Below are 17,145 nucleotides of genomic sequence, written 5' to 3'. Positions count from 1 at the left end.
GTCTAGCAGGTCACTGTTTGGATATAGTGACAAAATGGGCTGTTTCATTATAGTTCTAAAGAGGTTATAAACTACAGTTCTAACCTGAAGTCCTCGATAGCCTTTGAAGGTCAACAGACCAAAAATTATGCACAAGAATCTTGTTTTCATCTACATTTTCTCTGGAGAGGGTCCATAGCTTTCCTCACGTTAAAAGGCTTCTGGTGAACCAAAAGGTTAAGAAGACTCCAGTGTTTCTCAATGCGGGTACCAAAGATATTTGGACAAGACAGTTTGTCATTGTGCAAGATGTATAGCATCTCTGGCTTATATCCCTTAAGTTCCTGTAATACCCCCAAGTTATTATGATAATTGACCCTTCCTACCACATTCCAACCATCTACAGTTGAGAAACAAGATGAGACTAGGAGTCTAGGCTCAATGTTTCCTGCATGTTTTACGTTTCCTCTTCCTTCTGGCACAGAATAACACTTTTTTTTTTCTAAACTTTTAATGTCTAATTTCTAGCAGTATTTATCATGGAATCTGGGATCCCATGTTCATGAGCATAACAAGCCTATTTTCCTCAGGAAGGTTCAGGTTCTGTCATATTTTAATGGTATAGACCTAATGTGAACTTGAAATATTTCATCTGAGGCAAACAAGCAAACAGCCAACTCCTGGGAGATGCTGATCCTTAGTCTAGCCTCCTTAGAGTTTTCTTGCAGGTTGTTCATTTATTACTTTTGAAAGGACAAACTCACAGGTGAAGTATTAGTCTGAAAGGAATATCTTCAAGATCTAATAAATAAAACGATCACTGAGCAGCATTTTTATAGATTACAAATCACTCTCTTGCATTTGACCTTGCAACATCTTCAAAAAACAAGTTTGCCAATCTCCTCTTTTATAGATGAAGAAGTTGGGGCTTCTAGGAATCAAGTGACAAGCTCACCATTACACAGCATTTTAGAGAAGATCTCGGGATTTCAATTGTGTGTCTTAGAACTTTAAAAGCCACCCTCAAAAAAAAAAAAAAAAAAATAAAAGCCACCCTCTAACTCTCTACTCTCTCCCTGATGCCTCAAAACACTTTTAAAAGAAGGAAAACATCCTACTGGAACTAATCAGAGGGAAAGACTGGAAGTTCAAATGAGCCATAACAGAGCCTGTTAATCGGTTACCTAAGTGAGTGCCGGGAAGCTGGGGTGGGGGCTGGGGTTGACACTTGTACATTTATGTGCCCCACAACTTCACTCCTGAAATGTCAGGACAATGTCATTTGAACTCCCAGCCAAATGAGAAATTAAAAGCAGACAGTGACGACGCTGTTTTGTAACTTTGTGCCTTTTTAAATTAACCGCACCTTTCAAGTGCCGCTTTAGATTAGAAGTGGCTAATTGGATAAAGGGGAGAGTCATTCAGCTGGATGAAAAGTATTGTTAAAGCCCAGCTTGAGTTAGTTACGGAAAAGGAACGCACAAGAACACTTTCTACAGTACTGTTTTACTTACAAAGTGAAGGGAAGTTCCTCCACTCAGTTCCAAACCGAGGACAAGCTGATTTGTCGCAGCAGCGCTGGGAAGCATGGAGCCTGATATAAAGTCTTTTTATTTTAAGGGAGGCTGAAACTTTCCAGTGCCAAAACCCTTTACTTTTTTTTTTTTTTTTTTAATAAGGACTTGGCGTGCCCTCGCGAATGTGTGAGCTGGGAGGAGGAGATGGTAAGAAAGCAGGGCTGAGTCCGTTCTTATTAATATTAAATGGCCAGGTCTGTACCCTTGAAGCAAGTGGAGAGAGAGGAGGGAGAGGAGCTGCTGACATTGACAATGAATCCAAACAGGAGTTACACTAGCGGTGTCTACCACGTTGTCTCTGCCCTCGCTTAGCCTTCTGGGAATTGTAGTTTTCGAGGGCTCCTGTCCCCTGGCAAGCTGGAAGTGCCCTGCTCGGCCGGGACTACAGATCCCAGGCGGCGCCAGGCAGCCGCCCCTCCCGCCCGGCTGCGAGTGTAAACTCCGGGCGCCTGGGCGGGTGGCCGCGCGCGGGCCAGCGGGCTGAGCTCTGCACTGCGCGGGGGCGCACCGCTCGGGAGACCCAGGCCCCGCCACCTTCCCTCCGCCCCCGGGCTCGGCTGTCCCTTTGGAGCAGTGGGAGGACGGGAAGCAGGAGCCATGCAGTCGGAATCGGGGATCGTGCCGGATTTCGAAGTCGGGGAGGAGTTTCACGAAGAGCCCAAAACCTATTACGAACTCAAAAGTCAACCCCTGAAGAGCAGGTGAGCGGTGACAGCTGGAGGGAGGCGCGGCGGGCTGCTGGGGGACCCCGCGCCTCCCACTCTGGGGCGAGGAAAGCCGCTTGCCCGGGCTCTGGGACAAGGACCCCGTGCCCTTGCCCCGGGGCAGAGGGCGAACTGACCCCCGCAGCTGGGGACCGTGCCCGCCGGGCAGGTGCGCCAACAGGGGTCTCCGCCCGGGAGCACTTTGGGGGCGCGGCGGGCAAGCCGGGACGGCCCGCGCGGACCAGGAGACCCTCGGTTGGGGATACCAGCTGCTGGGAGCGAGTGGGGGCTGGGGAGTGCCCCGGCGCGGAGGTGGGGGAGGAGGAGCGCCGGGCCGGGACACGGGCCGGGTGGGAAGGAGGAAAAAGAGGGTTTCGAGTGGACCCCTCTTCTGAAGATCCCAACCGGCAGAGGACCAGGGGAGAGAGAGAGAGAGAGAGAGCTTGGGGTGGACCGAGCGCGATGTTAGAGGCAAGCAGTTAGCTCCTGTGTTGTTGCCTCTTAGGAGTACGGTCCCTCTGGGAAAACCCGCCCCAGGCCGCCTGCAGGTGAGGTTTCCCGAGCCCTGCCCCTCACCTTCCTGGCCGCGGCACCCCAGCGCGGGAGGGGCGGGGGGCGTGTCTCCTCGTCCAGGTGGAACTCCCCGAGCTTACAGGGTCCCATTCAAATGCAGGCCTTCCCTAGATGGGGAAACGCTTTGAGATGGAAGGTTTGAGGAGTGTCCCCTGTTGGGTAGCGACACGTGTTTAATTCTCTGGGGACTTAAAAAACTTTTTGGGAGAGAATTGAAGACACCTGCTGGTCTGGCGCCCCGCCATCCCTAGTGCCCCTATGCTGCCTCCCTTCCCACTTGTCCGTGGGAACGGGTTGGATGCCTTCCTTTCCTTCTGCCCTGTGGCTACTCAGGACATTTCCAATGTTTACTAAGATAGAAATGGTCATTTGAGCCTGTGAGAGTAGAGAGGGTTTCCTCCCACCCTTCTCAGTTGTGAGGTAAGATGAGGTTGTAACTGGAAGGTTCTGCAGTGCTTCTATACCCTTCTCGGACCTTCCTGCCCACCCTTCTTATTAGGTAGGGCCTGGTGCTGGGGGGCCTGGCTGGCAGAGGGGAAGAGGGTCCAGAAATCAGGGTGAATGAAGAGGGGCAGCTGAATTAAGAGTGAGATGGTGTGATCTCAGCTGTTGGGGCACATGGGTTGCTCCATTGGAAAGCGCAGCCAGGTTTGCTTTCTTCAGGGCTGTGTCAGAGTCTGAATCCACTTTGGGGAAGAAAATCTGGGAACAGCACACCCACTGACTGGGTGGCTGAAGCAGCCTCTTGGCAGATGCTTAACAGAGATTGGAAGGAACCTCCTATGCAGTTAGTCGCCTAAAACCAGCCTTTAGTTGGTGGTTTCTCTTCATAATGGCTGTTTTGTGTATGAGCCTAGATTGTGTGTGTTGGGGGTTGGGGGGTGTGGAGTAATAGTGTGTGAAGGGTATTGTTGGTTATGCTTATTGGGGCTTTATCTGCATTCGGCTGAAGGGACCAGTGTTTTACCGAGCAGTCTCTGCTTTTGCTTCTATAAGCAAATGCTTACATGGCCAGAATGAGGGAGTGAGTGTGTGTGTGTGTGTGTGTGTGTAGTTCTGAAAGAAATGAATTAACCGGACTGTTTGGAACATTTTTGATGGTAGCTGATACATAACAGTAAATGAGTTTGAGAGAGTGAGGAAAATACCATCTGGAAAAACCCAAATGAATGCCATGAAACTCACATTGGATGATTTGGGGCCTGTTCTTTTTGAGTCTGCAAAAAAAAAAAAAAAAGACTTGCAAGGGTTGAACATCCTCAGGAGCTAGCTTGTGTGTGTAAGGAAAAATTCGGGTACGTGGGAAGCGCTGGCTTCACAGGTTGAAGCTGGAAACAGGTGCAGGACAGAACCGGTGCGCAGAGGAAGGCTAAATTAAAAATGTTGTAAAACTTGTCTTTGGAGCAGACACATGCTCTTTGAAATAAACCAGTGAAATAAAATCTGTGAATAAATATATGGGGTTGGCAAAATTTTCCTATAGTACTGTTTCTCACAGTTGTCTAATGTATTGTCATCGACATCTGTTGTGTGACTTTACAAGGGCTGCATGTTCAGGGCCTCCTTGTGGCTTTTTGTCTTAAGTCTTTGCTGGTGCACCTCCCTTCTTGTAATCTTGGTTGGAATAAGTTGAATTTGGAAGGTGAAGACTGCTGCAGCTATTTTGTCCATCAGTTGTATTTTCTGGACTGTCTCTTGGAGTTGAAAATATGTCTAGAGTCTGCCCACTTGTCACCAACTCCTCTGCTCCCACTTTGGCTCAGACTGCCACCTGCCCTCACCTCGGTGATTGTTTCTTACCTGGTCTCCTGCCTTTATTCTTACTGGCTTTCAGTGGATTTTCAACACAGGAGCCACAATGTTCCTGTTAAAACTGGTTCTCAGCCTGGGGTGATTTGCCCCTCCTGGGCTCATGTGGCAATGTCTGGAGATATTTTTGGTTGCCACAATGGTTGGGGGTTGCTACTGGCCTCTAGTAAGTAGAGGCCTGAGATGCTGCTAAACATTCTCCAGTACATAGGACAGCCCCGCAGTGAAGAATGACCTGACCCCAAATTGTCACTGCCCAGGTTGAGAAACCCCGTGTTAAAATGTGTCACATCATATCATTCTCTACTCAGAACCCTCCAATAGCTCCTAGTATTAGTAAAACTTGAGACCCTTCAAATGGTCCGAAGCAGATTGTATGGGCAGGTCTCCTGTCCGCTCTGACTGTATCTCTTGCTGCCACTCTCCTGGCTCCCTTTGCTCCAGCCAGTCTCCTTACCATTCCTGGAATTCTCCAGACCACTGCACCTCTGGGCCTTTGTATGTTGCACTTGCTGGCCCCTCTTTCTCTCTTTGTCCAGAGAGCAAATAGCATTCGTTCCCTTCCCAACCAACCTCACATCTTCCTTTAAATGTCTTTGCCGCCCAAGGCTACCTTGACCATGCTCTATGCAGTGGATGTCCCTCCAAACTCTGTCTTTGTTGCCCTGCCTTTTTTTTTTCCCAAAGTACTTACATTATAATCTAGTCTATAATTTTCTAATGTGTTACGTTTATGATATGTTTTTCCATACTAGACTGCAAGGTCCAAGGGGGCAGGGATTTCTGTCACTTCCTTGTTTACTGTGGTGTCTCCAGAGCCTAGAACACAGTTTCTCAATCTCAGTGCTGTTGACATTTTCGACTGGATAATTCCTTGTTGTGGGGGTTGTCCTGGGCATTGCAGGATGTTTAACAGCATCCCAGGCCTCTACCTGCCAGAGGCCAGTAGCACCCTTCCCCAAGTTGTGACAACCAAAAATGTCTCCAGACACCACCAATGTCCACGGGGGACAGATTCACCCCTGTTGCAGATTGACTGGCCGGGAACAATGCCTGGCACAGTAGTGTTTGTTTTTCGAATATGTGTTGCTTTCTCTCTTTTTATCCCACATAGGATAGGGTGTTTGGCTCTGGTTTCTCTCTCTCTCTTTTTAAAAAAACTATTTATTCATTTATTTTTTATTATTTATTTTGGCTGTGCCAGGTCTTAGTTGCGGCACTTGGGATCTTTTATTTGCAGCATGCATGTGGGATCTAGTTCCCCAACCAGGGATCACACCCAGGCCCCCTGCATTGGGAGGCGGAGTCTTGCCCACTGGACCATCAGGGAAGTCCCTGGTTTCTTTTAAAATAGGTATCCACCAGGGTCCCTCCACAGAGGAGTTTATATATTCTTCATTTGGGCTAAGCTCAGATGTGCAAGTGTTTGTTGAGGAAAGACAGTTTCATTCCTAACCCAGACCTTCTGGCCTTTAGGAATGTGGAGCTGTTGGATTTAGATGATGAGGACCCGGTTTTGGTCACAGCTTTGGCGAAGCTGCGTTGTAGGAAGACACACACTGTGAGCAAAGGTTCTCATGAAGAACTGTTTGCAGTTTGGTTCCTCCCCAAAAGCTTTTGAAACCTTTGTATGTTCTCCTGGGAAGGAGCCATGAATGGTGGGTGGCAGAGGAAAAGTGCCGAATATGAGGGGTGAACCCAGAATTCACCTGTCGGCACAGTCAGGTCAGGGTCAGATGTGGAGCTGTTGAATGGGCTCCTAGCAGGGGAGGGACTCTCTGTTAAAACACGTTAAAAAATATGGGAGCATCTTTCAGGTTCGTGGTTCTCTTGTTTCATTTACTTGGTGCTAAATTCTGTGATTTTGTAACTGCTAATGCCCTTTTCCTGGACCGACTTCAGAATTGGCTTAATCTAATTCCAGTTTCTCCTCTACTCGAAGTTTTAGTAATGGTTTAGATAATGGTTAGTTAACTTCCCACAAGTTAGAAATGGGAATGAAAGTGAGTATCAGATTCATAGTGGCAGGACGAGATAGAGCAGTGGATCCCAAATGCTGATTCAGAGAGAGGTGTGTGAAGTTGACACACGTTTGTGTCAAAATGACAGAGAAAAAGACTCTTGTGTCACATGCACGCTCACACACGTGTATTTCCCTGTAAGCCTACTGTCATTTCTTGGATTTATTCTGAGATTTTTTTCCTCCTGTCTTCCTGTTAAAAATACCTTTTCATTTATGAAATGTTAATCCATTCTTGGCAGGACAAAACTGTCTATCTTTTATTGATTTCTGAAAGTTTACTGATTTTTTTTTATCTGTCCAATCTGCAGGGAACTACTCTGAATGGAGATTAAGAGCATTGTTATGGCATTTCTCTCTGTCCCTAACAAGCTGGGTGACCTTGGGGAGGTTGAGTGACCTCTAATCTCAGTTTCCTCATCTAGCAAGTGGGGGTCTGCCTCCTAGGGGTCTAAGGACATTAACTGTGACACTGACTATGGAAAAGTATTAGCATGGCACTGGGCACATAGTAAGTACTCGGTAAATGTTAGCAGATGTTATTCTTGTTGTTATTTCTTTATTACTTAGCAGTGAGCCCTGACCTTCCAGAAAGTGTTTGCGTTTGGTTGACTCTGGCGTTCTTCTCTAAGGCCAGTGTTGTTATGCAATAAAATTATCCCAAGTTTGGTAAATTCCTTTTTGCTTTCCTCCTAATGAGGTGCTGCAGATAAATCTTTTGTGTTTTATAATTTTGATCCAGTCCTTAACAGTTTTTTTTATGCTGGTTAAAAAAACAAAAAACACTTATATCAGCGCATACATACATATTCATCTTCAACATATATCTATTGAGTACATGCAAATTAATACCAATAAACACAACTCACATTTACTGAGGCCACACTGTGTGCCAGCCCCTGTTCTAAGTGTTTTCACATGTGTTAACGCAATCTTGCAAAACCTGCATAAGATGAGAATAGTAAATGAGAACAATAATGTTAATTATAATTTTAAAAACAGGTAACACTTACACAGGGCTGACTATGATTGCCAGGAGTGATTCTGAATATTTTACTTCTATTAATGCTGTTAATTCTCATTTCAAACTTGGATGTATGTTTTTTTTTTTTTAATTTTATTTACTTATTTATTATTTTTTGGGGGGTACACCAAGTTCAATCATCTGTTTTTATACACATATCCCCGTATTCCCTCCCTTCCTTGACTCCCCCCCCCCCCCCCCTCGAGGATGTATGTATTTTCATTATTCTCATTTTACAGAAAAGGAAACAGGCATAGCGAGTAGCTGGGCCTGGATCTGGCTCTGGGCCCGCGCTCTCGTGCACTTCTTTGTGCCACCGTGTGCAAGGCGCGGGGCCTGCCTGTGGAGAACCATGCGGCACCTTGAGGGAAAGAGAACCTGTACGTCCAGCCATGCACACAAGACAGAACCGTGGGGAATGGGCATCAGCCATGGGAATTTAATAGAGGGAGGGAAATCAGGGTGCAGTTCTGTCAGTGAATAAGGGTATTCGAGTTTGGCCTTGACGGTCGAGCAGTGCTCAAACATATTTCCTTATAACATTAAATAAAACAGCAGACACCTTGGAAGGCATCATCTTAAAATAGACTTTTAGGGTTTCTGGTTGCCTTTTATACTTCTAAGCAGAGTCCCAGCGCTTCCTCGTGGTCTGCGGGCACCTGCGGTGGCAGAGACGGGATGCACGTGGACAGGTTCAGAAGTAGCCTTGCTTAAGCGCTGTGCCCCCAGCTCTGCCACTTAACGGCTGTGCCTGCATTCGAGACAAGATGCTTAGCCTCTTGGGAGTCTTCATTTCTTTACCTGTGAAGTGGGATCAGTAGAACTGTCCTCTTGGGGTCGGTGGAAGTTTTAAAACGGAGATAACGTGTAAAAGTGCTTTGTAGAGTGCCTAGCACATGTCAGTAAGTAATATCAATTCCTTCTCTTCTACTTTACCGTGATTGCAATTTTCCCCTTCCTCATAACCGCACTAAAGCATGTATGGAATTATGTATCTGGAGCAAAATAGACAAGATTGAGGTGCCTTAACCTGGCAGATGTTCAGATCTTATTATGTAGATTGCTTGTGTGGTATGATTAGATGGAAAACTTGATTAAAGTGGGATTCTGAGTGTTGGTTTTGTGTGTTATTGGAGATTTCCTTTTCCCGAGTACTGCTATTTATAGAATTTATGTAAGTGTATGAGTGTGTATGTGTTTTTAATTCCCTTTGAGTTCTGCAGGGCAGTTTGCACAGGCTGATGTTTATATCTGCTCCAGTTGTGCAAGAAGTGGAAAATATCCTTTTTTTAGAACAGGTCACATGTGCTTACTGTCAGGAATAGGACCTCAGTGTAAAAAAATGTATCTTGGGACAAATCAAAGTTACTAAATTTCTCCTTCCAACTGCTTTGTTTCAGAACTGGCAGTATTAGAATAAATAATAGGAAAAAAAATTTGGCTAAATGTTTTTTGTCATTATTCAAGGACAGTAAGCAAGAGTTTCATTTGTTTTGTGTGTGTGTTTGTGTGTTTTAAGTATAAAATGTACTTTGCTGTTAGGTCTGTCTCATCTCAGGAAATTATAAAAATATGTTTGACTCATCTCCAAAGATGCATTATTTGAAGAAAATAGTCAAGAAGGCGGGTCAAAGATAGTTAACGTAGTCACCACAGGCTTTGATATTGTAAAGACAAATGTGGAGTTTATAAGGAGGTTTTTGTGAGTCTGGTGAACACTGTGTACTTGAGGGCAAGGAATTACAGCAAGCCATTAAGGCTGCATCTTTCCTGAGGCAGATGAGGGCTGAGGGTGAGGGACCTGCAGGCAGGTCTGGGATCTCTGTTGAAATTCCCACACCCTCTTTCTGTTCCTGAGGACTTGGGGAGGAGGACTAGGCTCCTCATTTCTCTAGGTTGGGTCTTAAATATGGCTTCCTTCTTTCTTTGCTGTATCTTTCCCTCCTGTGACCTTTCTTGCACGCCGTGAAGAATGAAAGACATACACCTTTGGAGTGTTTACACAGAAGTTGAACCAGGGCAGGCTGAGAGGGATGTAGTGCTTTGGGGAGTAGAGATAGTGGGGAGAAAAAGACCCACAAGGAAATAAATGATACCTCAAAGTTCTGTACCCTGTTGTCCTCCCCAAGTCATTTCTAAAATGTTCCTCAGTCACTTTCAGCAAAGGAAGTATAAGTTTGGGGTCAGAAGATCTGAATTTGTTTTTCTTCTTTCTTTCCCTTCCTCCTTTCTCTCCCTCCTTACAGCATTTATTTAAGTGCTTGTCCTGTGTCAGCTCTTTGCTGGCTGTAGGGAATCAAAAGTAGAACCAGACAGACTAGGTTCCTGCTAGCATGGTGCTCCCATCTTGGAGGTGGAGGCACAGCTACCAATGAACCAAATAGATGAACAAGGAAAGGTTTGGTGCTGTGAAAACGAAATAGAATTTTTTTTCCATTTTTTATTTTTTATTTTTTACAATAAACTGCATATGTTTAGAGTGTACAATTTGGTATCCCAATCTCCCAATTCATTCCCCCTGCAACCCTCCCCGCTTTCCCCACTTGGTGTCCATATGTTTGTTCTCTACATCTGTGTCTCTGTTTCTGCCTTGCAAACCGGTTGATTTGTACCATTTTTCTATAGTCCACATATATGTGTTAATATACGATATTTGGAAAATGAAATAGAATGTTATTGATTGAGTGTGACTGGGAAAGAAGGGCCTTTATTAGGTGGGTCTTTAGGAATTGACCCCATGGAGGAAGTGATTTATTTTAAGGCACTGAATGTCTGAGTTAGATGTGCAGATCTTGGTGCTGCCATTCACTAGCTGTGTGACTTTGGGGAAGTTTGCCAGCCTCTCTGAACCTGAGTTCCCGCCTCCATAAAATGGAGCAGTAGCTACCTTGCAAGCCTGCTGTGAAGATGAACGGTACTGCATATAAAGAGCTAACAGTAGGTTTGACCTTACAGGTGCTCAGGAAGAAACACAGGACTGGTTTAAGGTAATTTTAAGCTAATACATGAATAGTGGAGAAAGAAACAAAGACATTAGTCTTCCCTGTAAGTGTTTGTAACTTGGTCTTAAGTGTTTTTCTAATGTCGAGTGAGTCAGAGATTTATGTTTGTCTTCGCAAATCTACCCCTGGCCTAAATGGGAAGATGGGTCTTGTTGTTTTTATCATCCTTTCTTTCCTCTAGGATCATCTTACTCGAGTTGTCTCCTTACTCATCTCACTGTTGTTGCACTGAGATCCTTCAAGGCTGGCCATACTTCCCTTATGTTTAGATTAGGAGTGGTTTTTGGCTGCATTTTGCATAATTTTTTGGCACAAAGGAGAGGTCCAAGTCACCAAGGCTTAAAAAGTAAAGCCCAAGATTGGTTTCACCAAAGACACACGCACACCAGAAAACAATGAACCACATAGAACTCCTGACTCCTGGTCCTGTGTTTCAGCCCCTAGATCACACGCTTCCTGTCTGTGCTGATGTGAAAATGTCAGTGTTGGTGCAGAAAGGAAAAGAAGAAGCCTCTCACTCCCACACACCACTTAGAGCTTTCATCAGCCTTGACATCCACGGGCAATGGTGTGTTTTTAATCCAGTCCTCTACAAAAGAAATCTTCAAAGCATTCGACTTTCAGTAGCTGTGTTCTTTGATTCAAGTGCCCACATAGTAGTAACTGTCAAAAGGAAAAGTCTTGGGTCATGTGGGAACAAATATTTTAAATCCAAATGTGGTGAGTTGCAGGTTCAGGGAAGGCACTGGTAGAATCGTGTCTTTCTATAAGAAAATTGTGGGTTATTGAGCAATTTCAGGAAGGCATCTGTGGCCTGCACCCTCCCCACCCCGTCCCTGCCCCAGAGTGGGATAACTTGCTGACTCATTCACACACATTCCCCTATTTTCCCACGTGGTCAGGGGCAGATGGGGAAGAGTGGTCGACCCCACTGGTGGGAGCATGTGTAGCTTTTGTTTGTAGGATAGGTTTTCCTTCTGGGAAAATTAACTTGCTTCTATGGGAAGATTTCTTTAGCCCCATGGTTGAGCGTGTGTGTGAGATGAGGAAAAAATAGACAGGAATGTTGTATTTACTTTAGTACCTTTATTGTGATACGTTCCTAAATATTAACTGGTTCTAAAAAGTATGTTTTCAAAACATGCATTTTATTTTTGTGACTAGAGATTTGAAACTTGGGGAAGGGAAAAGCGCACAGAAATCCTAAAGATGATTTTCCTCTTTAACTTGGAATCTAGTACAGTCCCATAAAGGCTACCTGGGCATCTCAATGAGATGTGGTTACCTTGTTCCTCTTGCGTGAGTCTGTCCCAAACAGCTGGAGATAGTATTCACAGACACACAGATACTGTAGCAATCCCTTCTCCATCAAAAGGACTGGGTATATTTTTTAGTTTTTGTTTTTTGTTTTTTTTGCATTTGAAATTTTTTAGCAAAAGATGGAAAAGTATTATTTCAGGGTCAACTTTGCTCTGTGATATTACTAAGCCTGCTTAATCACACCACCTAAATTTAGAATATTGGCACCTCAGCCAGTAGAACCCTTTGCAATGAATTTATAATACTTGGGGTAGAGAGAGGCTGAATAAACATTAAAATAGTATTGACCAGTTAGGGTCATTTACTTTCAAGGGAAAAGGATGACACCAACTATGCATTCTCGAAAATTCTATTTATTTTTAAAGATAGGGTTTACAGTAGCTTATGTAAAACAGTCTCTAAAAATATAAGCAACTGGCACAATTCCTGGTGACATTCCAAATAAAAGTTTCCCTGTTTGCTGCAAAGAAGAGTGCTTAGAGAGTAACTTGTGAGAGATTGGCCACTGGCTTATGGTGTATTGGACGATTGGTGGATAGACTTTTTGGAGCCACATCTTGCATCACCTTGGCATGGTCATTTATCCACTGGTCTTCAGGTAGATAAATACTAATCATGTCTTATCTAGATAAAGGCTAGACATATAAATGCTACATGATGGGGTCTTGGAATGCAATTCCTATGATACTGATTGCATGTGGATGCTTTAAATCCTTTTTGATTCAGAAATGAACGAGCGAGAAGATTTTATGGTGTTGCTTGGTCATAGTATCACAGCCACTAAAATGCATCCTTTAATGGCAGGGGGCTGAATGGCAAGAACGATTAATTGGGATTTGTTTCTGGCATCAGTGATGCACGTGTCACTCTCCTGGCCTAGGGTATCCCTCTTTCTCACTCTTGGGTTCATATACCTGACATCTTTCTAAGCAGATCTCACTGGCAGCCAACTTCCCTTTTCTTATGTATTTCCTCTAGTGGACACTTCTATTTTGCCTGACCATAGTCACTTTTCCAAACTCTTATAACAACCCCTTCCCACATGCTTAGCCTACGTGCTTGAGTTTCATGGCTTTGAGGTGGAGAATTTGACAGGGGTTCGGCCAGTCTTCTGTATCACAGCGACTGGTTTCAGGGACTTACATGTTGACTAACGTAATGCATCCCAGGGATTTGCTTGGGTGTAACAGAAAGAGAGTCTCTATTTCCATTGATCTTGAACTTGGGAAGATGTTATGCTGGAGAATAAAGCCTTATCTTGGAGGCAGAGAAAACCAAAGTCCTTGTACTGGGTTACTGTTAGTTGCTGTAACAGAGTGGCAGGTGATAGTCATATAGGTAGTAGTTCCTAGTTGTCAGACAGCTTTCCTCCGTGTGACAAATCAAGAACCCAGGCTTCTTCTATCTTCTGGTTCTGCCATTGCGTAGAACCCTGGCATCTTTTGTGTCTGGGGGTGGAAAGGAAGAGGAGAAGGCATAACTAAGGTCCCAAAGTGACAGGCATCACTTCTGCTCCAATCCTTTTGGCAGGGACCAGGTTCATACCTAGACCTGGATGCAGGGGTGGGAACTGGGAACTAGAGACCCCAGCTGGGCATCAACACCTCTGTCCCAGAAAAGAGAACACCCTTTTGGTGGATAGCTGGCCATCATTGCCATGGTCCTAGTAGCAGGGTTTTGGCTTCCGGATCAAGTTGTGCCTATCTTTGGTTAGGTGTATCCTTGCAATTTTCTGTTATTTTATCAATAAATTCTTTTTCTGAGTAAACACAGTTAATTTGAATTTTCTGCCACCTGAGCGGGGACTGCCCTAGCTGATCTGTTGTCAGAACCTCACCTTTATGCAGTGCTTCCTATTCCAAGTTCATTGATTAAAATCACCGCCCCACTTCCCAACAACAGCAGCATATCCATCACTACCACTACCACCTTAGAGCAATGGTTTTGAAAATGTGGCCCCCAGACCAGCAACTTCAGTGTCATTTAAAAACTTGTTTGAAATGCGCATTCTCGGACCCTGCCCCATGCCTCCTGAATCAGAAACTGTTAGTGGGAGTCCCAGCCCACTGTGTCTTTTAGCAAGCCTCCCAGGAGATGCTGACACTCAGGTTTGCAAACTACTTCCCTAATGCTTTTACCATAAATCCTTTGTCTCCACATTAAATTGTTGCTGTATTACTATTTTGGAATGAAAACTAGCCTGGCTTCGAATGCGTTTCGTAAAAAATGGTGCGTTGCTTGTTATGGTCAGGCCAGAGATGGTCGCTGATAATAATCATTCTCTGATTAAAAAAGAAAAAAAGAGACAAAGAAAAGAAAAGAAAAAGGAAAATCCCCCCTAGAAAGTTAGCTATCAGATTTACGTTAGTGAAAACCAGGTAGGATGCTTGGTTGTCCAGATGTGATCTCTGAGTGACTTGGAGTTAACCTAGCTTTACTACCATAGGGAGCCCTGGCCCAGATGTTGCAGGGTTTTAGTTTAATGGAGACTCAAAAAGTGTGAAGCTTGAAGCACAGTGCAGTCATTTGACTGAATAATTTGGTTGAGAAACAGGGTGATGGTGGTTTTGAGCGTGCCCACATGACCAAATTGTTTTTCACAAAACTTCTGCTGAGTAAAATTTGAAATACGACTGTAAGCCTGTTTTCCCGTCTTAATGAATTCCAGACAGTTTGTAGAGTGTGTGAGCTTCCAAACAGAGGGGCGGGGTGACGGTGACCAGCCAGCCTCTGTTCTGTCCCATGTTAGGGTGTCCCGACATAACAGATCATCCCCCTCATTCCAAATCTCACCAGGCCATCCTCATCTCTGGTGGAGAGGGAGGGTCAAGGTTGTGTCAGACAAGTAGGACCTTTGGGGCAGTTCTGGACTCCTTACTTACCAGGAAATTCAGCCTGCTTTTATTTTTAATCCACTTAAACCCAAGCATTTTGATTTTTTTTTTCTTCTTTTGCCACATGCTGACCTTCTCCAGACAAAAAGCCCTGATGCTTTTTTTGGCAAAGAATCTGTTCTTATAGTAAACTGGTTAAGAACTCTAACCAGTCTAAGAAGTCTAGAGTTCTGGGTTTAACCTCCAGGGGAAGAAGGATTTTTAACTAAAATTTCAATTTGACCACCTACTAGCTTTTTTCTTTAGGGGCAAGTTATTCTTGTAGTCTCAGTTTCAAGTGGGGTGAGTGGATAATAGTATGATCTAAATTGTAGGGTAATTGTGTGAATTAAAAGAAATACTTGAGCAAAGTCCTCAGGCCGAAGCCTTGGCTCTTATGCTCACCACTGGGCCCTCATTCTGGTTCCATCTTTGCTCACAGCACCAGCAAGGTTTTTGACTTGAAATGAATTTTTAGTTTTAGACGCTGTCATTAAGAGAAAACGATGCAGAGGCAGTCAACGGGAAAGCAAGAGGGTCTATAGAAGAGAAGGGAAGTAGGGCCAGATCATCCCTCGATTGGATGATTAATATCAGGACCTTTGGGAGTGGATGCAGGTCAAATAGTGGTGAACTGTGGGATGCCTAACAGGGAGGTATTTAAAGACAGCAGGTGCTATTTACAGGTAAGGCGTTACTTTTGTTGCCAGAACAATCTTTGTCTTTATCAAACATGTTTCCTTTCATCGTAATGATAGACTATAGCTAGGTGGAGGACTAAATAACAAAATGCATTAATTGGGGTTTCACAGCACCGTGCAGGGTAGCAGCCAAGCTCCACGGTTGTTTCCACACGGGCATCTGTCATTCCTAACTGTCACGTTTAAACTTGGCCTGCAGTGAGTTCCTGCTTTATCTTTTCACATTTCAAAAGACAACCTCATTATACAGTTATCTTTATCCAGTATAAGCCACAATACCCTATGTTCTTGAATCTCAAAATCTGTATATCTTTCACTCTTCCAGGATATTTCCCTCTTAGTAGCACTGCATAGCTATTTTAGAGACTAGATATCCTCACCAACACAATAGCTTGCTGTTCTTTCCTTTTCTCCCCAACTCTATTGAGGTATGATTGACAAATAAGAATTGTACATATTTCAGGTGTATAACTCGATGCTTTCGTGTACATATGCATTATGAAATGATCACCGCAATGAAATGACATGCTTTGCTTGAGCCTCACAAAATTTCTCCCCCAAACCTGTGGCTAAACCGATCACTGGAAAGCAGAAAGGGGGATTAGTTTGAAGAGCCGCCACCTTTCTCAGGAGGAACATTCCCATTATCTCGCACACATAAGTGGGTGCCTTCATCAGTTACAGCTTAGACGCGTTACCTGGGTAACTAGGGTCCCTGCCTTATTGGCTGGCTGGGAAGCTTCAGTGAGGTAATGAGAGTACTACCTGTAGTAAGGGCGCAGTAGATGCTGGCTCCTGCTGCTGCTGGTGCCCCAATTACCACTGTACCTGCTGCTTTACCTGCATTACTGCTGTTCTCTGCCTGCTGCTGTGCCCAAGTGCTAGTACTGGTGTCACCGCCATTAGAATTTAGGGGTTTACAGAAGAATCAAAGAAGTGGTTCATTTGTGCAGGTGCTGCGGACTCTACCATTGTTTTCCTCGCAACCAGCCATATAGTCAGTTCTCACGTGTTTGGGATTTATGCAGTGAGTTTTCAAACCTGAACTTGCACTTGGTTGAGCCCAGCAGTCTTCTGGGCCCCTTCTAGACCACTTGCCCCGAGCTATCAACTGTTGTGTACAGAGGGATGGGAACTAGTTTAATTACCAATTAAAGGGAGACATTTTCTACCGGAGACCATATATGTGTATATTCATACAAACACATATTTTTCAGAATATTTGCAGTCTTTTTGTGGTATTGTCCTGACTATTTGAAGGCTAAATAGTTCTTGGCTAAATAGTTCCTTTCCTGAGTTTTATAAAGAAACAGGGAAAATGACAGTTTCTTTCTTTCCATGTAATTGAAACCCCCACACACAGCCACACACACCCACACACACAGAGAAGTGAAAGATGTGTAGACCTAGATGCTTTAGGATGAGACCCAGTATGCTTGGGGAGTTCATGAGCATAGGACAGAATGAAGCCTGAGAAGGATGGTCAGAAACCTCCCAGTCTGATGGGTTTCTGAGCTCTGAGTTTTAGTGAGAGAACAGGATGAATCAGCTGGAGTTGAGAAT

General features: G+C 44.5%; 1 protein-coding gene across 6 annotated transcripts in view; it reads left to right on the top strand.

Moving 5' to 3' along the window:
- The first annotated feature begins 2,003 nt into the window (after nucleotides 1-2,003).
- The window catches only part of MITF (melanocyte inducing transcription factor), a 215,059-nt gene continuing 199,917 nt past the window's right edge, over nucleotides 2,004-17,145 (top strand). For all 6 annotated transcript variants that reach the window (XM_057705482.1, XM_057705480.1, XM_057705490.1 and 3 more), the window contains exon 1: nucleotides 2,004-2,257. In XM_057705482.1, coding sequence (XP_057561465.1) covers nucleotides 2,154-2,257 — 104 coding nt within the window. In that variant the 5' untranslated portion in view covers nucleotides 2,004-2,153. The remainder of the gene's footprint in view (nucleotides 2,258-17,145) is intronic.

Source organism: Hippopotamus amphibius, chromosome 13 (genome assembly GCF_030028045.1).
Source record: "Hippopotamus amphibius kiboko isolate mHipAmp2 chromosome 13, mHipAmp2.hap2, whole genome shotgun sequence".
NCBI classification, from domain to species: domain Eukaryota; kingdom Metazoa; phylum Chordata; class Mammalia; order Artiodactyla; family Hippopotamidae; genus Hippopotamus; species Hippopotamus amphibius.
The sequence above is the reverse complement of the archived record's forward strand: the minus strand, read 5'-3'. Positions and strand labels throughout refer to the sequence as shown.